The 14,269-nt window shown below is 37.4% G+C and overlaps 2 protein-coding genes across 2 annotated transcripts in view; one reads left to right on the top strand and one right to left on the bottom strand.

The window, feature by feature from the left end:
* The window catches only part of LOC106070841 (allatostatin-A receptor-like), a 327,900-nt gene that overhangs the window by 181,017 nt on the left and 132,614 nt on the right, over nucleotides 1-14,269 (bottom strand). The gene's annotated exons all lie outside the window — the stretch shown is intronic.
* Nucleotides 11,839-12,417, top strand: LOC129924688 (uncharacterized). Its single transcript, XM_056021177.1, has one exon. The coding sequence runs from the start codon at nucleotides 11,839-11,841 to the stop codon at nucleotides 12,415-12,417; it is 579 nt and encodes a 192-aa protein (XP_055877152.1).

Below are 14,269 nucleotides of genomic sequence, written 5' to 3'. Positions count from 1 at the left end.
TCAGTCTATTGAGTCATTCAACTCTCTGCTGAATACAAAGAAACATTGGAGTCGAGTGCGCTAATTCCCGATGAAGCCATGTTTTAAAAAAGAAAAAAAAATAGCATTTTTGAAAAATTATAACGGTCAATCCAGAGTTTTCACTGTTTAGCCATTAAGTATTTATTTCGTTCGCCAAACATAGACACAAACTGTGAAGTTTCTTGGAAAATTCTTAGAGCCGTTTTCGAAATACCCGTGTCCAGTTTTCAGTCGTATTTTTTTTGTTTTGTTGTTGTTTGTTACTTTTTGCACTGAGATAAATTTACCAAAAAGATTTTTTTAATTCGCAATTTCGACCCAATATGTTTTAAAAGCCAACATTTAAACGTCTAAATTACAAAAATATATTCCCTTCCGCTTTAAGTACTTAGTAACACTTTTTAGCGGCCCCCGAAAGGGGAAAAGACGCTATTAGTTTTGTGCGAAATGTCTGTCCGTCTGTCCGTCTGACCGTCTGTCCGTCCGTTCCGTTTAGATCTCGTAAACTAGAAAAGATATTGAAAATCCGACATCACAATATTTTAGACCATTCAAAGTTCTGATGCAACGGCTATTTTTTTTTTTTCTGAAAGCGAAAAATCTAATTTTTAAAATCAGTTATGCAAGCAGTTTTTTAAAGAGAAAAAGCTAATTAGTATGCATTATAAGTTAGACCTAAATTAAAACAAATAGTAATCTTGTAAACATCATTTTCGGTGACTCATTCTTTATTGCATGTTTCTTTTTTTTTTTTTTTTTTTTTTCCCCGAATAAGAGATTGGTCCTTTTCAAAACAATTACATCAATTATAAGACTTCAGTTAGGCCAGGAGAGTCGCGGTAGCTGAGCGGTAAAGCGCTTGGCTTCTGAACCGGGGGGCCCCGGGTTCGAATCCTGGTGAAGACTGGGATTTTCAACTTCGGAATCCTTAGGCGCCTCTGAGTCCACCCAGCTCCAATGTGTACCTGATATTAGTTGGGGAAAAGTAAAGGCGGTTGGTCGTTGTGATGGCTACATGACACTCTCGTTAACCGTAGGCCACAAAAACAGATGAACTTTACATCATCTGCCCTATAGACCACAAGGTCTGAAAGGGGAACTAATTAGGCCAGGTTCACATCTAACTTTGCATCCACTTGCACCTATCCTTTGATCTGCGGGACCGTTGGGGCACTACACAAGATCTGTCAACCTTCTTTCTCCATTCTTATTTCTCATTTGTCTTTGATATAATTTCATTTGGATGTTCTTTCTGAAAATATTGAAGCCTGCCTGGGTGGACCACTTCGGGGGCCGATTTTGAGTTTGTGTTTCCACACAAACTGTCTTTGTAATCTTGTTTCTTTTTAGTTTTGTTTTTATTTGCTTTGATCTCATCTCATATTGAGATCTAAAATATCTTCTAGATTGAGAGATATTGTCAGAGTGACTGTGAGGGACTCAGTGTGATTATCAAATGAGTTTGTACAAAGAGCATGAAACAAGTATATGAGCTCTGTGAGTGTGTATATGTGTGTGGGCGTGTGGATCTTTGTGGTGGTGTAGAGAAAATGACTACAGTTTGAAATGTAAAGACAGTAGTGAATGATTCTAGATCTACAAGTAGCCTCTAAAAATACTATAAAAATTGTCACAGTGAATAAAAAGGCCAATGAAAAGTGTGATTGTGTGTGTGTGTGTTTGGTTGGTATAATACTGTTTGTGGAGATATGATATGCACAATAATGTGCCGCTAGATCTAAATTTGACAAAATTAAAAAAAAAAAGATGTAAGCAGAAAGCGGTAGGCTAAGTTGCGAATAGTGGTGTTTCTTATTTTAAACTATTTGCGGTAAGCGCAAAATTTCAATGATTTAATTATCAGTACTTCTTTGGGTTACAAAAAAAGTGTATAGTGTGGGGGCATCATGATATACTAGTGTGATTCAAAGCATGGTATCCTTTGTTTTAAACAGTGCTTTACTTACGTTACTGACCTTACTGACCTTCTGCATTCGACGGATGTAAAACCAAAAAAAAGAGAGGGGAGGCCTAAATGTTTGTATTTGGCAATGGAATGAGAGCTTTCTATTGAAATATGCCAAAACATTATGCTGGCTGTTCCAATGAATACACTAGTGCCAATATGTGTTGAGGCGTTTTATTGTCAAATAGTTTGTGATTCTGGGTGTGTGTGTGTTTGTGTGTGTGTGTGTGTGTGTGTGTGTGTGAGAGAGAGAGAGAGAGAGAGAGGTCGAAGGGGACGTTATATTACAGTGTTTATGCAGAGGCTATGTCAGGAGGTCTCAACCGTAGCGCAGCACGGGTATCTGATTGTACAAATGTATATTTGACAAATTTGAAGATTTGAGTTTGAGTTTTGAGTTTTTTGGCACATCGGCACACTTTAGGCCATGTCGTGCCCGTAATCCTTAGACTCTTCCTTCGTACCATAAAAGCTAAGTATTTGAGAATTTAAACACAGCACTATTTTCTTTGATTACAGTTTGATGTGTAAGATCCTATTTACATTTTGTAAACTAATCAAATACAATATCAAAGAAAGATAAAAGACAATGCGATATGAACAGCTGCGGAGGCGGTATAAGGAAACCTAGAAAAACAAGGTTACAAAGACAGTTTGTGTGGAAACACAAACTCAAAATCGGCCCCCGAAGTGGTCCACCCAGGCAGGCTTCAATACTTTCAGAAAGAACATCCGAATGAAATTATATCAAAGACAAATGAGTGATAAAAATGGAGAAAGAAGGTTAACAGATCTTGTGTAGTGCCCCAAAGGTCCAGCAGATCAAAGGATAGGTGAAAGTGAAGTGACAGACAGACGGACAGACATTTCGCAGTTTAAATAGTGCGCAAGAAATAATCGCAAACTTGTAAAAATACATAATGATTAACACTTCTTATTTTCTGTACCCCACATTTTATAGCTATCTATAGTTGTCCGCCATAGAGGAAAATCTCAAATTCGTTTGCGATTATATTGTCTTTCTTCCAAGGAACTAAAAACATTTAATGTCTCTTTCTGGAGATGATCTGATGAAAAGTGTTTACAAATATTGGATGAATCGTGTAAGAAGTAATTCAACTTGAACTTAGTCTTTTAGTCTGTAAAGTAAGATCAACTAACACATTGGAACGCAAAACATTTTTATAAACCTTAAAATATGCAAAACGGGACGAATTATTTCTTATGGTTCTTGTTTTCTCTTGGAATGACTTCAGAGTAGACGCAATTAAAGCCCTAGGACTTGCCCAATGTTAACAAGTATTTGTATGAAGTAAGTTTACCGGATGGTTATGCTGACGAATCAGTTACTATTTATTACGCCTTGCATAGAATGAGTGAAACATGGTCAACCTACTCATGGCAGGAAAAAAAGCTGAATGTCTTCCACCTCCGATGCCTAAGGCGGATCTTTAAAATAAGGTGGCAAGATAAGATAACAAATGAGGAAGTGCTACATAGAGCAGGATGCCAGGACATCCGCTCTGTTATCAGCAGCAGACGCCTTGGCTGGCTTGGCCACGTTCGTAGAATGCCAGTAGGTCGACTTCCACAGGACATCCTGTATGGCGATCTAATTGAAGGCAGGAGAGCCGCTGGTCGCCCACTTTTACGTTATACGGATGTATGCAAACGCGACATGAAGCTCTTCAAAATCGACACTGGCAACTGGGAAGAGGTGGCACTGGACAGATCCACATGGAGAGAGAGCATAAAGGAAGGGTCACAGATTGCAGATGTCATACACAACAGAAGCAGAAAGAAGGGTGAAAATGCAATGGCGCCTGGTGATTTTATATGCCCAACCTGTGATCGCAGCTGTGTATCAAGGATTGGCCTCTTTAGTCACACAAGAAGTTGCAAAGGGAAAAGATCGTCTCGCGAGACGTAAAATGCCACAGAACAGCATAGAATGAGTTAGTTACTATACTATTTAGTTACTATTTATTACACCCTGCATAGAATGAGTTAGTTACTATACTATTTAGTTACTATTTATTACACCTTGCATAGAATGAGTTAGTTACTATACTATTTAGTTACTATTTATTACACCCTGCATAGAATGAGTTAGTTACTATACTATTTAGTTACTATTTATTACACCTTGCATAGAATGAGTTAGTTACTATACTATTTAGTTACTATTTATTACACCCTGCATAGAATGAGTTAGTTACTATACTATTTAGTTACTATTTATTACACCCTGCATAGAATGAGTTAGTTACTATACTATTTAGTTACTATTTATTACACCTTGCATAGAATGAGTTAGTTACTATACTGTTTAGTTACTATTTATTTTTTTAGGACTGTTTGTGTGCTATGCACTGCCAACTTTAGTCACAATCAACCCGAGCGGGAACTTTGCCATCTCCTGTCGTCTTGCAGGCGGGGGGGGGGGGGGGGGGTAGGACGTTATCCTCTTCAGGTCTGGACGAATCCCTAAAGGTTGCAAAACAATCAAAACAAATGATACGGTGCTACATGGTAAACTTGGCCAACCATTCATCAGCAACCATGTTATACTTTTGTTCAACTTGTAATCGGTTACACTCGAACAACCAGCTATGCGGTTGTCTATTTCTAAAGTCTTAGAATCACTGTACTTTTGTTCAATAATTTCAAAACGAGACTGCGGGTTATTACGACTACCTGTAAACTCGCTTTGGTAGAATACCTAACGACTTTAACATATCAGGGGTGCTGATTGGGTTCCCCCCCCCAATCCCCTTTCACCCCCCCCCCCCCCAATAATTGCACCTGGGGGTTGAGAGCGGGAGATAACGTCTGCAGGCACGTAAGAATGAACTTAATTAGCTCCCTGCTGCCTGGGTCGGTAATCATATGCTCCGTCGGCCTACAACACGAGAGGCTCTGACGGAATCCACCAATGGTTGTAGAGATGGCTCTAATTCACCAGGTCAAAGGTCGTCAGTCCACTGGGAAATCTACAAACACGACTAGGTTAAGACTGCCAACTACATTTCTACAACTAGACATACACACACACACACATCTGTTGGTCGAGTTCTACAACTAGACACACACACACACACATCTGTTGGTCGAGTTCTACAACTAGACACACACACACACACACACATCTGTTGGTCGAGTTCTACAACTAGACACACACACACACACACACATCTGTTGGTCGAGTTCCAAAAGTAGATACACACACACACATCTGTTGGTTTAGTTCTAAAACTAGACACACACACACACATCTGTTGGTCGAGTTCTAAAATTAGACACACACACACACAACTATTGGTCGAGTTTTAAATGTCATTTTTCGTTTTCTTAATCAGTTTATTAATTAATTAATTTTGGTTTTAATTTCTTATATGTCACAGTCTTAGTTGACATTACATGATCTAAAGTTCACGTCATGTTAATAGTTTAAAAGACACGTGGAATTCCTGATGTAGAAAACAGGAAATAGAATGAAAAGTTGACTTTGAGTCAAGTCAAGTCAAGTGAGAAAGGTCTTGCTCCCGGTACAGGAAGGTTGGACGTTCCCTCCTGGACTGGTGGATATGTATGCATATAGCATGAGAGTCGAAGGACTAGTCATTGTTGATTAATAATATTTGAGAGTTGATTTCATTATGTGCTTATTGAATATTAAGGTATTATTCGTATTTCAATGGATATCTATAGTTGAAGCTCCAGTGTCACTAGTAGTAATTGTTCTTATTGTTACCCGCTGAGATGCGGACGTGATTTGTTGTTAACGTATTGGATACTTTTGATACCGCTGTTATGCGGATAGGATTATTATTTCTTGACTTGTAACACTAACAAGGAGTGCAGTATATTATTATTATGTTGTAAATAAAATCTTCATGTTGTCTGCTGAACGGACTTGAGTCAGTCGTATAGTGTTTGTCTCGTCACGTGTCTAGAGCACTTCAGGAATTAAGAACCCAGTATTACACCATTCAATCAGTCTCTAATATTCGTCTTGTCATTCATTGACATTATATATAAAAAAAAAACCCATCTTTTATCAAATATCTGAAACCAAAGGTTATGTCAACTCACTGTCTGTCTGTCACTATGGTAAAAAGTTTATGCGTGTCATTTCTCCCACATCCAATCTCGGATCAAGCTGAAATTTTGCATAGTTGTATCTTCTACCTGATAACACAAGAATCATTTTAAAAATTTAATGAATTAGTTATTAAGTATTGGTAATAAATTATTTTGTTTGAATTTTAAACAAGAGAAAGAAATCGTACTTGACAGACGTGGTGATATAAATTGAATTAGTCCCCTTGAATCGAATTAGTCCAGAGTAAACCTTTTTGTTTTTACATTTAAAAACGATTAAGCAAACATTCACCAATATACCCCCCCCCTTTCTTTACTCTCCCTTTCAGGGGTCCAGACAAGTGATAGGATCGTAGCGAATTGAGAAAGCTAAAAGTTAAACAAAAACAACTGGTTAAAGTATTTCTAATCGCACACATTTATTATGTCTAGGTCAATCATATATATACATATACAGGGCCGGTCCTAGCAGTTGCGGGGCCCTATGCGAAACGGGTTGCGCGGGGCCTTGTCTGGGTAGGGATAATGAGTTAAAAAAAAAGTTTTTATAAGAAAATAAATTCGTCTTAACTTTAGTTTACGAGTATTGCGTGAAGCGAAGTCATACAGTATATCATCAAAATTCTGTTTCCTACATAGATCACGCTCAATAGCATGAATTGTCAACTTGTTCAATCTCTTTTCGTGAATTGTTGAGCTTAAGCAATTCTTGATTAGTTTTAGTCGCGAGAAGCTTTTTCACCAGATGCCACAGTTACTGGTATAGCTAAAAATATTCTGAGTGCAACAAAGTAATTTGGGAAAGCAGTGTACCTTTCATTAGTGGACAGATAAGCTAAAATTTCAACCTGGGTTTGGTGGTATTTGTTAGAATATGCCTTAAAGATTCCATTTCAACTGCTAATTCTCGCCCACAAATATCTGCCGACTGGTCTGTTGATGACGTCTATGCTTGCTCGAGGCTCCATGCAAACTTTTGAATGTCATCAAGCTGAAGGCTCTTGAAGCTGACTAGAAACCCAAATAGTTTTTTTTTTTTTATTTCAGCTGTTTAAATCTCGGCTGCAAGGATTAAATCCACATGTCCACATCTGTTGAAGCAATTTATCTTGTAGTCATCTTCAGCATTTCCAGATTTAGATCTAGACCTATATAACATATTCATTGTAATTCTAGATGTAGGTCTCTAGATCTAATAAAAAAAAATATCGATTTTGATTTTTTTTGTATGAGATTGAGATAGATTTTTTATCTACTTTTATATGCCGGTGACTATTAATGTAAAATAAAGCATTGCAACTTCCGGTTTGGGTTAAAATTCGCCCTATTATTATATTTTTATTTAAATATAAAAGCTGACAATGTTTGTTTTTTTCGCGTAAGATTTGTATTTACCATATTGAATGACACCCCCAAATAACAATTTTTCAGGAGATTTGAATAATAATTTCCACGACTTCTTCGTATATTTTGCATCATTATGCAATTACAAATATAATTAGCGCGGGGCCTATGAAAGCGCGGGGCCCACTGTGACCGCATAGGTTGCAGTGGCTTAAGACCGGCCCTGTATATATATATATATATATATATATATATATATATATATATATATATATATATATATATATATATATATATATATATATATATATATATATATATATATATATATATATATATATATATATATATATATATATATATATATATATATATATATATATATATATATATATACGTGACTGATCCAAAACTAATTGGTACAATTATATTTTAGTACCAGGTGACCGAGCCTCTCTCGGTTGAATAATTTGTTGAGGAATGTTATTTACTTATTTTGGAAACACTTTGTAATGACAAAATGAGCGGTCGGGTCAAGACTCCCAATTAGAAAAGTTGCTTTCGTGTTCTTTTAGTTCTAAATGTCGATGACATGGCGATTAGAATAGAAAGTGGACAACCTTCTGGCCAGGGCCAGTGGTGCTTTTGGACGCCTCCAGAAGTGAGATGGCGGAATAAATCGTTCCACCTGTCTACACAAAATCAGTGTCTACCAAGCAGTGGTTCTCTCAACCTTTGTAAATGGATCTGAGACTTGGATATAAATAACACAGAAAGCAACTAAGGCGTTTTGAACGATTTCTTCTATGTTTTTGCTCCATCATGGACCTACAAGACCGCACTACAAACTGCGATGTTCTAGTAGCGAACACCGGTATGGACATATAACGGATATGTTAGCGTTGGATGTGGCAAACTATGTTGGGTCGCAGCTGGTGCTGCGTAGCCACGTAAAATACGGCACTCCTCCTTGGACTCGAAGACAAGGCTTGCATAAGTGCATCAATGGAACCTGCTTACAGATACCCCACAACAAGAGATACAAGAGTTTGGGCCATAGCGCTCTGTGAAAGTTATAAGCATGAAAGTTGTACTCTATAAAGGTATTAAATTATTACAATGCAATTCATAAATATTCATCTTTTTATTTTGTATTTTAATAATGAACAAACTCTTACAAACACTTAGTAGATTAAGTACATATGAAACTATGGAAGAAAAAAAAATTTAATAAATCTGCAGAGGTATGTTTGAATATTGTGTTTTTTAATTGTTTACACTTTAATAGCGGAGAGCCGTGTAGGTGAATTTTACTTTGTTGACTTAGCTAATAGAGCCTTATATATATATATATATATATATATATATATATATATATATATATATATATATATATATATATATATATATATATATATATATATATATATATATATATATATATATATATATATATATATCATGGGCGTAGCCAGGATTTTTTTTCGGGGGTGGGAAGTTTGGGGGGGATTTTTTTTCTCCCCCCCCCCACGCGGAAAAGAAATATTTATATGTATTTATGTGTGTGTGTGTGTGTATATAATCTTCATTACATTTATTCTTCATTCTTTTGGAAGACGTTTATTGTGCCCTAGAATAGGTTCTTCCTGGAGTTAGTGGAAAAATTGTAGATTCCCTGCTATGGCTAGTAAAGGGGTCTGGGGGAGCACTAGGAGCTCACCCAGCGCGGGGCGGAGCCCCGCCGCCAAGCACTATTTCTGGTATTGGAAGCCAACAACATGCATATTTTGAGGTATCTACAGTGCATTTTCCTGCTATTAAAAAGTTTTATTTCAAAACCCTAATGTGATATTCTTACTGATTTAGACCCTCCCGCTCCGTTCGGCGCATTTGCCGTCAAGCTGTTTCCACAAAAATCTGTCACTGGTAATGTCTGAAGCCTCTTCCCACCTGCTCTTAGGACCTCCATGAATGTGTGGCGCCAAGTTGTCATCGCAACTCTTCTTATTCGTAATTCATTTTGTCGGAGAACAAGTCCCGCAAACCTCATGCGACGCTCTGTCACAATCTTACTAAGAGGTCGACTCCCAGTTCGGCATACGATTTCCTTGATTTAGATCCGATCTCTATAACTGACTCCTAAAATCTGTCTTAGCCATCTTTGTTGAGCCACATTTAGTGTTTTTCAATTTCGCAGATGACTATTCACTACACTTTATTAATGGAGCCCCGCCACTGGTAGAAATGTGTAACCTCTCTTGAATACGCTCTTAGAATTAAGTGAATGTAGTTTGCTTTAGATTTATATCGAAAAGGGAAGTTTTATCTTAAAAATCATGTGGGGGGTTTTAAACTAAAATTCTCTGGAGTTTTTTTTTTTTTTTTTAAATCAAAACCCAATTTAGCTACGGTAATATAATTTAGTAACTGTAGTTTGCTTTAGAATAATATTGAAGATTGAGGTTTTCCACCTCAAAACGCTCTGTAGGGGGATTTTAAACTCAAAACCATCTGGAGGGGGTTTAAACATTTTAAAATAGCCATCTGTAGGAGAGGGGTTTAAACTCAAAACCCCCAATTGGATTGGCTACGCTCAAATAATTTTAGTGTGTAATTTGCTTTTTTTTTATATTGAAAAGGTATTTTTTAGCATCAAACCCCTCTGATAGGGGGTATAAACTTAAAACCCCTTTTGGCAACGCTCATAGCATTTAGAGTGCGTAATTTGCTTTTTTTCTTACACTGGAGATGTATTTTTAAGCTTCAAACCCCGCTGGCGGGGGGATTTAAAATCAAAACCCCTTTGGCTACACTTATAGATTTTAGAGTGAGTAATTTGCTTTTTTTTTATATTGAAGAGTTTTTTTTTAGCTTCAAACTCCACTGGAGGGGAGTTTAAACTCAAAACCCTTTTGACTACACTAATAACATTTTGAGTGTATAATTTGCTTTGTTTTCATTATTAAAGAGTTTTTTTTTACCTTTAAACCCCGCTGAAGGGAAGTTAAAAATTCAAAACTGAGTCAAAACCCATTCAGCTACGCTCATAACATTTAGAGTCCGTAATTTGATTTTCTTTATATTGAAGAGGTATTTTTTAGCTTCAAACCTTACTTAAAAAGGGGGGGGGGGTAAACTCAAAACCTCTTTGGCTACGCTCATAGAGTTTTGAGTGTGTAATTTGACTTTTTTTATATTGAAGAGGGGGTTTATCGTAAATTTTGCAGGGGGGTTTAAAATCAAAATCTTCCTTAACTGTGCTATTGGAATTTGGGGATTGTTGTTTGCATTTTTTTGTTTTTGTTTTATAGAAGAGGGGATTTAACTGCAAAAAAAACCCTGGTAGGGGGTTTTTAAACTCAAACCCCCTGGTAGGGGTCTTAAACTCGAACCCCCTGGTAGAGGGTTTTAAACTCAAAACCCCCTGATAGGGGATTTTAAACTCAAAACCCCCTGGTAGGGGGTTTTAAACTCAAAACCCACTTGGTTGTGCTGGGGCAAGTGATGGTTTAGTATTAAAATCTCACCTAAAATAAACAAAATCAAAGAAAAAATCAGTCCCTAAATTCCGATTTCGGGGGGGGGGGGGGGGGTGTTGAACTCCAGCTTGATCACCCAATAGCTGACTTCAACAACTAACTAGAATAACTAGGGCTACTTAACTTCATCATGTCATCTCATCAACTGTTCTTAGGAATAGCTCTACACTTTGTTTCAACTCACTAAACTCTCAATATCTCATACAACCTTACTTACGGTTATACCAATTTCATGTTCACTATTTACACTTTCACGCTCCGTATTCACTAAAATTCACTAAAGTACAATAAGACACAATAAGTTCACTATTTTACCTGTGTCGAAATCCTTACATGTTACAACAATCTAAATTGTTAATTTATTTAGTCATTTAGGAATGTCTTTAGGGTTGTTGGTCTCTATGAATGGCTATCATGGTCTATCATGGACTAGCATGGACTAGCATGGGCTATCGCGAACTATCATGGGCTATCATGGACTATCGTGGACTATCATGGGCTATCATGGACTATCAAGGGCTATCAAGGGCTATCGTGGACTATCGTGGACTATCGTGGACTATCGTGGACTAGCATGGACTATCATTGGCTATCATGGACTATCATGGGCTATCATGGACTATCAAGGGCTATCGTGAACTATCATGGGCTATCGTGTACTATCATGGACTATTGTTGACTATCAAGGGCTATCGTGAACTATCATGGGCTATCGTGGACTATCATGGACTATCATTGACTATCAAGGGCTATCGTGAACTATCATGGGCTATCGTGGACTATCATGGACTATCATTGACTATCAAGGGCTATAGTGAACTATCATGGACTATCGTTGACTATCAAGGGCTATCGTGAACTATCATGGACTATCATGGACTATCATGGGCTATCATGGACTATCAAGGGCTATCATGGACTGTCAAGGGCTATCGTGGACTATCGTGGACTATCATGAACTATCATGAACTATCATGGGCTATCATGGACTATCATTGGCTATCATGGGCTATCGTGGACTATCATGGACTATCAAGGGCTATCATTGGCTATCGTGGACTATCATGGGCTATCATGGACTGTTATGGGCTATCATGGACTATTGTGGGCTATCGTGGACTATCATGGGCTATCATGGACTATTATGGGCTATCGTGGACTATTATGGGCTATCGTAGACTAGTATGGGCTATCGTGGACTATTATGGGCTATCGTGGACTATTATGGGCTATCGTGGACTATCATGGGCTATCATGGACTATCATGGGCTATCATGGACTATCATGAACTATCATGGGCTATCATGGGCTATCATGGACTATCATGAACTATCATGGGCTATCATGGACTATCATTGGCTATCATGGGCTATCGTGGACTATCATGGGCTATCATGGACTATCATGGGCTATCATGGACTATCGTTGACTATCAATTATTAACTTTTGTTCTCTAAATGAAGTAGACTGCTTTTTGAAAACACCACACCTCCCTCCCCCCCCTTCTTTGAAAAGAGAATCAAGTCGTTAACAAGTTCAACCTGTTTCATGCGTGGATCATTGATGTCACTGGTCAACTAGGCTTGGACATCTGCCCAGTACAGGTCACTATGTGACTTAAGAGTTCATCTTATTTCTATTAATGTTCTATAGCAGCGACACGTTCTATGTAGTGCTAGCCCCCCCCCCCCCGCCCCTTTGTGTAACATCGCGATAAGTAGCAAATACAACTAATTTCCTAACTGTGACTAGCACATATTTACACTCATTACAGACAGAGATTTCTAGCAACACACAAAAAAATGTGTTTGTATATAAATCTATTCCAAATAACCTCCTCAGACCATACGCTCATCTATTTGAAGAAGAATAAAATGATATGCATACCCTGTCAGTGGCACCATTCAGAGGTCAGACAAAAAAGCTGACCATTTTGTTCTTGTCTTCGCTTCGTTGAGTTGTAATGTACTCGCGCTGCATAGCGGAAAGCAGACGATATTGGCGGCCATGTTTTTTTCCGCGTTACTATTTTTATTATGACTTGGAAATGCTTCCGGAAGAAATTCCCTATATATTTCTTCAAAATATAATCAATAATATCAATGTTAGTCCATGACTAAGACTACATAGGTTCAAGTCTATAACTTAGACTAGATACTTTAAAGGCTATAACTTAGACTAGATACTTTAAAGGCTATAACTTAAACTACATAGGCCTACGTTAAGAACATGAATTAAACTAAATAAAGTGCATTATTCAGACCACATACATTAAGTCTATGACTTAGGCTACAAACATTAATTCCACGATTTAGACCACATGCGTTAAGTCAATGCCTTAACCTACATACATTAAGTCTATGACTTAGGCTACAAACATTAATTCCACGATTTAGACCACATGCGTTAAGTCAATGCCTTAACCTACATACATTAAGTCTATGACTTGAACTACATACGACAAGTCAATGACTTAGTCTGTATACCTTAAGTCTATGACTTAGACTGCATACGTTTAGTCTAAAAATGGTGCAAGATTGAATTGTGTACCTTCTAAATGACATAGCCAATCAGTACTTCCTAATATCTCTACATAGCCGGCTAATTACGGCTATCCGCAATACATGAAAATCCCCGTTGCAAAAACGACAGTCCTTGACTTTTGTGCGTGTCCCTTTCAAGTGTCTCAATGTAAAGAACTGGAGACGTTTATGGAAGGAGAACCCGACAACTGACATCAATATATTTATTTAAATATTTCAGCACGCTGAATTCTGGGTAGGGAGTTGAACACAATTCTTCATGCTGTCATTTAAGTTCATTTTGTGTATTCACCAGGTAAAGAAAAACATTAACTATTAATTTAAGAATGCCACCAAGAGAAGATTTCTTACAAGAGGACAGACTCACAAAACACTCAGGTCAAAGTAAAATTGCCGCTTGAAACTATCATGTTTCCGTCAAAGTCTCAAAAATGTGATTTCATTTGCAAGAATCCTGGCAGCATTTGTTAGAAATAGTTTTGCTAAGGTAGCTGGTTTTAATGGCGAACTAAAAATCATAAGACAGATGGCGAAATGTCTGGGTGACAGATGAAATAAACTTTAACACGAGCATATAGGAGCTGCTCTTGAAGAAATGGTCTTCTTTAAAAGAAAAAAAATGAGGGGAAACTTAGACACGCCAAAAATATTAAGTCAGCTGTCAGAGCATTAGTCAGCAGTCTGCAGTTGTACTTAGACCAAGGTGACTGGCAGATCAAAGTTCACCATATTTGTGTGTGTGTGTGTTTCTA

The sequence above is a fragment of the Biomphalaria glabrata genome, chromosome 2 (assembly GCF_947242115.1).
Source record: "Biomphalaria glabrata chromosome 2, xgBioGlab47.1, whole genome shotgun sequence".
In the NCBI taxonomy this organism is placed as follows: Eukaryota; Metazoa; Mollusca; class Gastropoda; family Planorbidae; genus Biomphalaria; species Biomphalaria glabrata.
The sequence above is the reverse complement of the archived record's forward strand: the minus strand, read 5'-3'. Positions and strand labels throughout refer to the sequence as shown.

Excerpts from the sequence above, each read along its gene's own strand:
- LOC129924688 (XM_056021177.1), top strand. The coding sequence starts at position 11,839 with ATGGACTATCATGGACTATCATGGGCTATCATGGACTATCAAGGGCTA.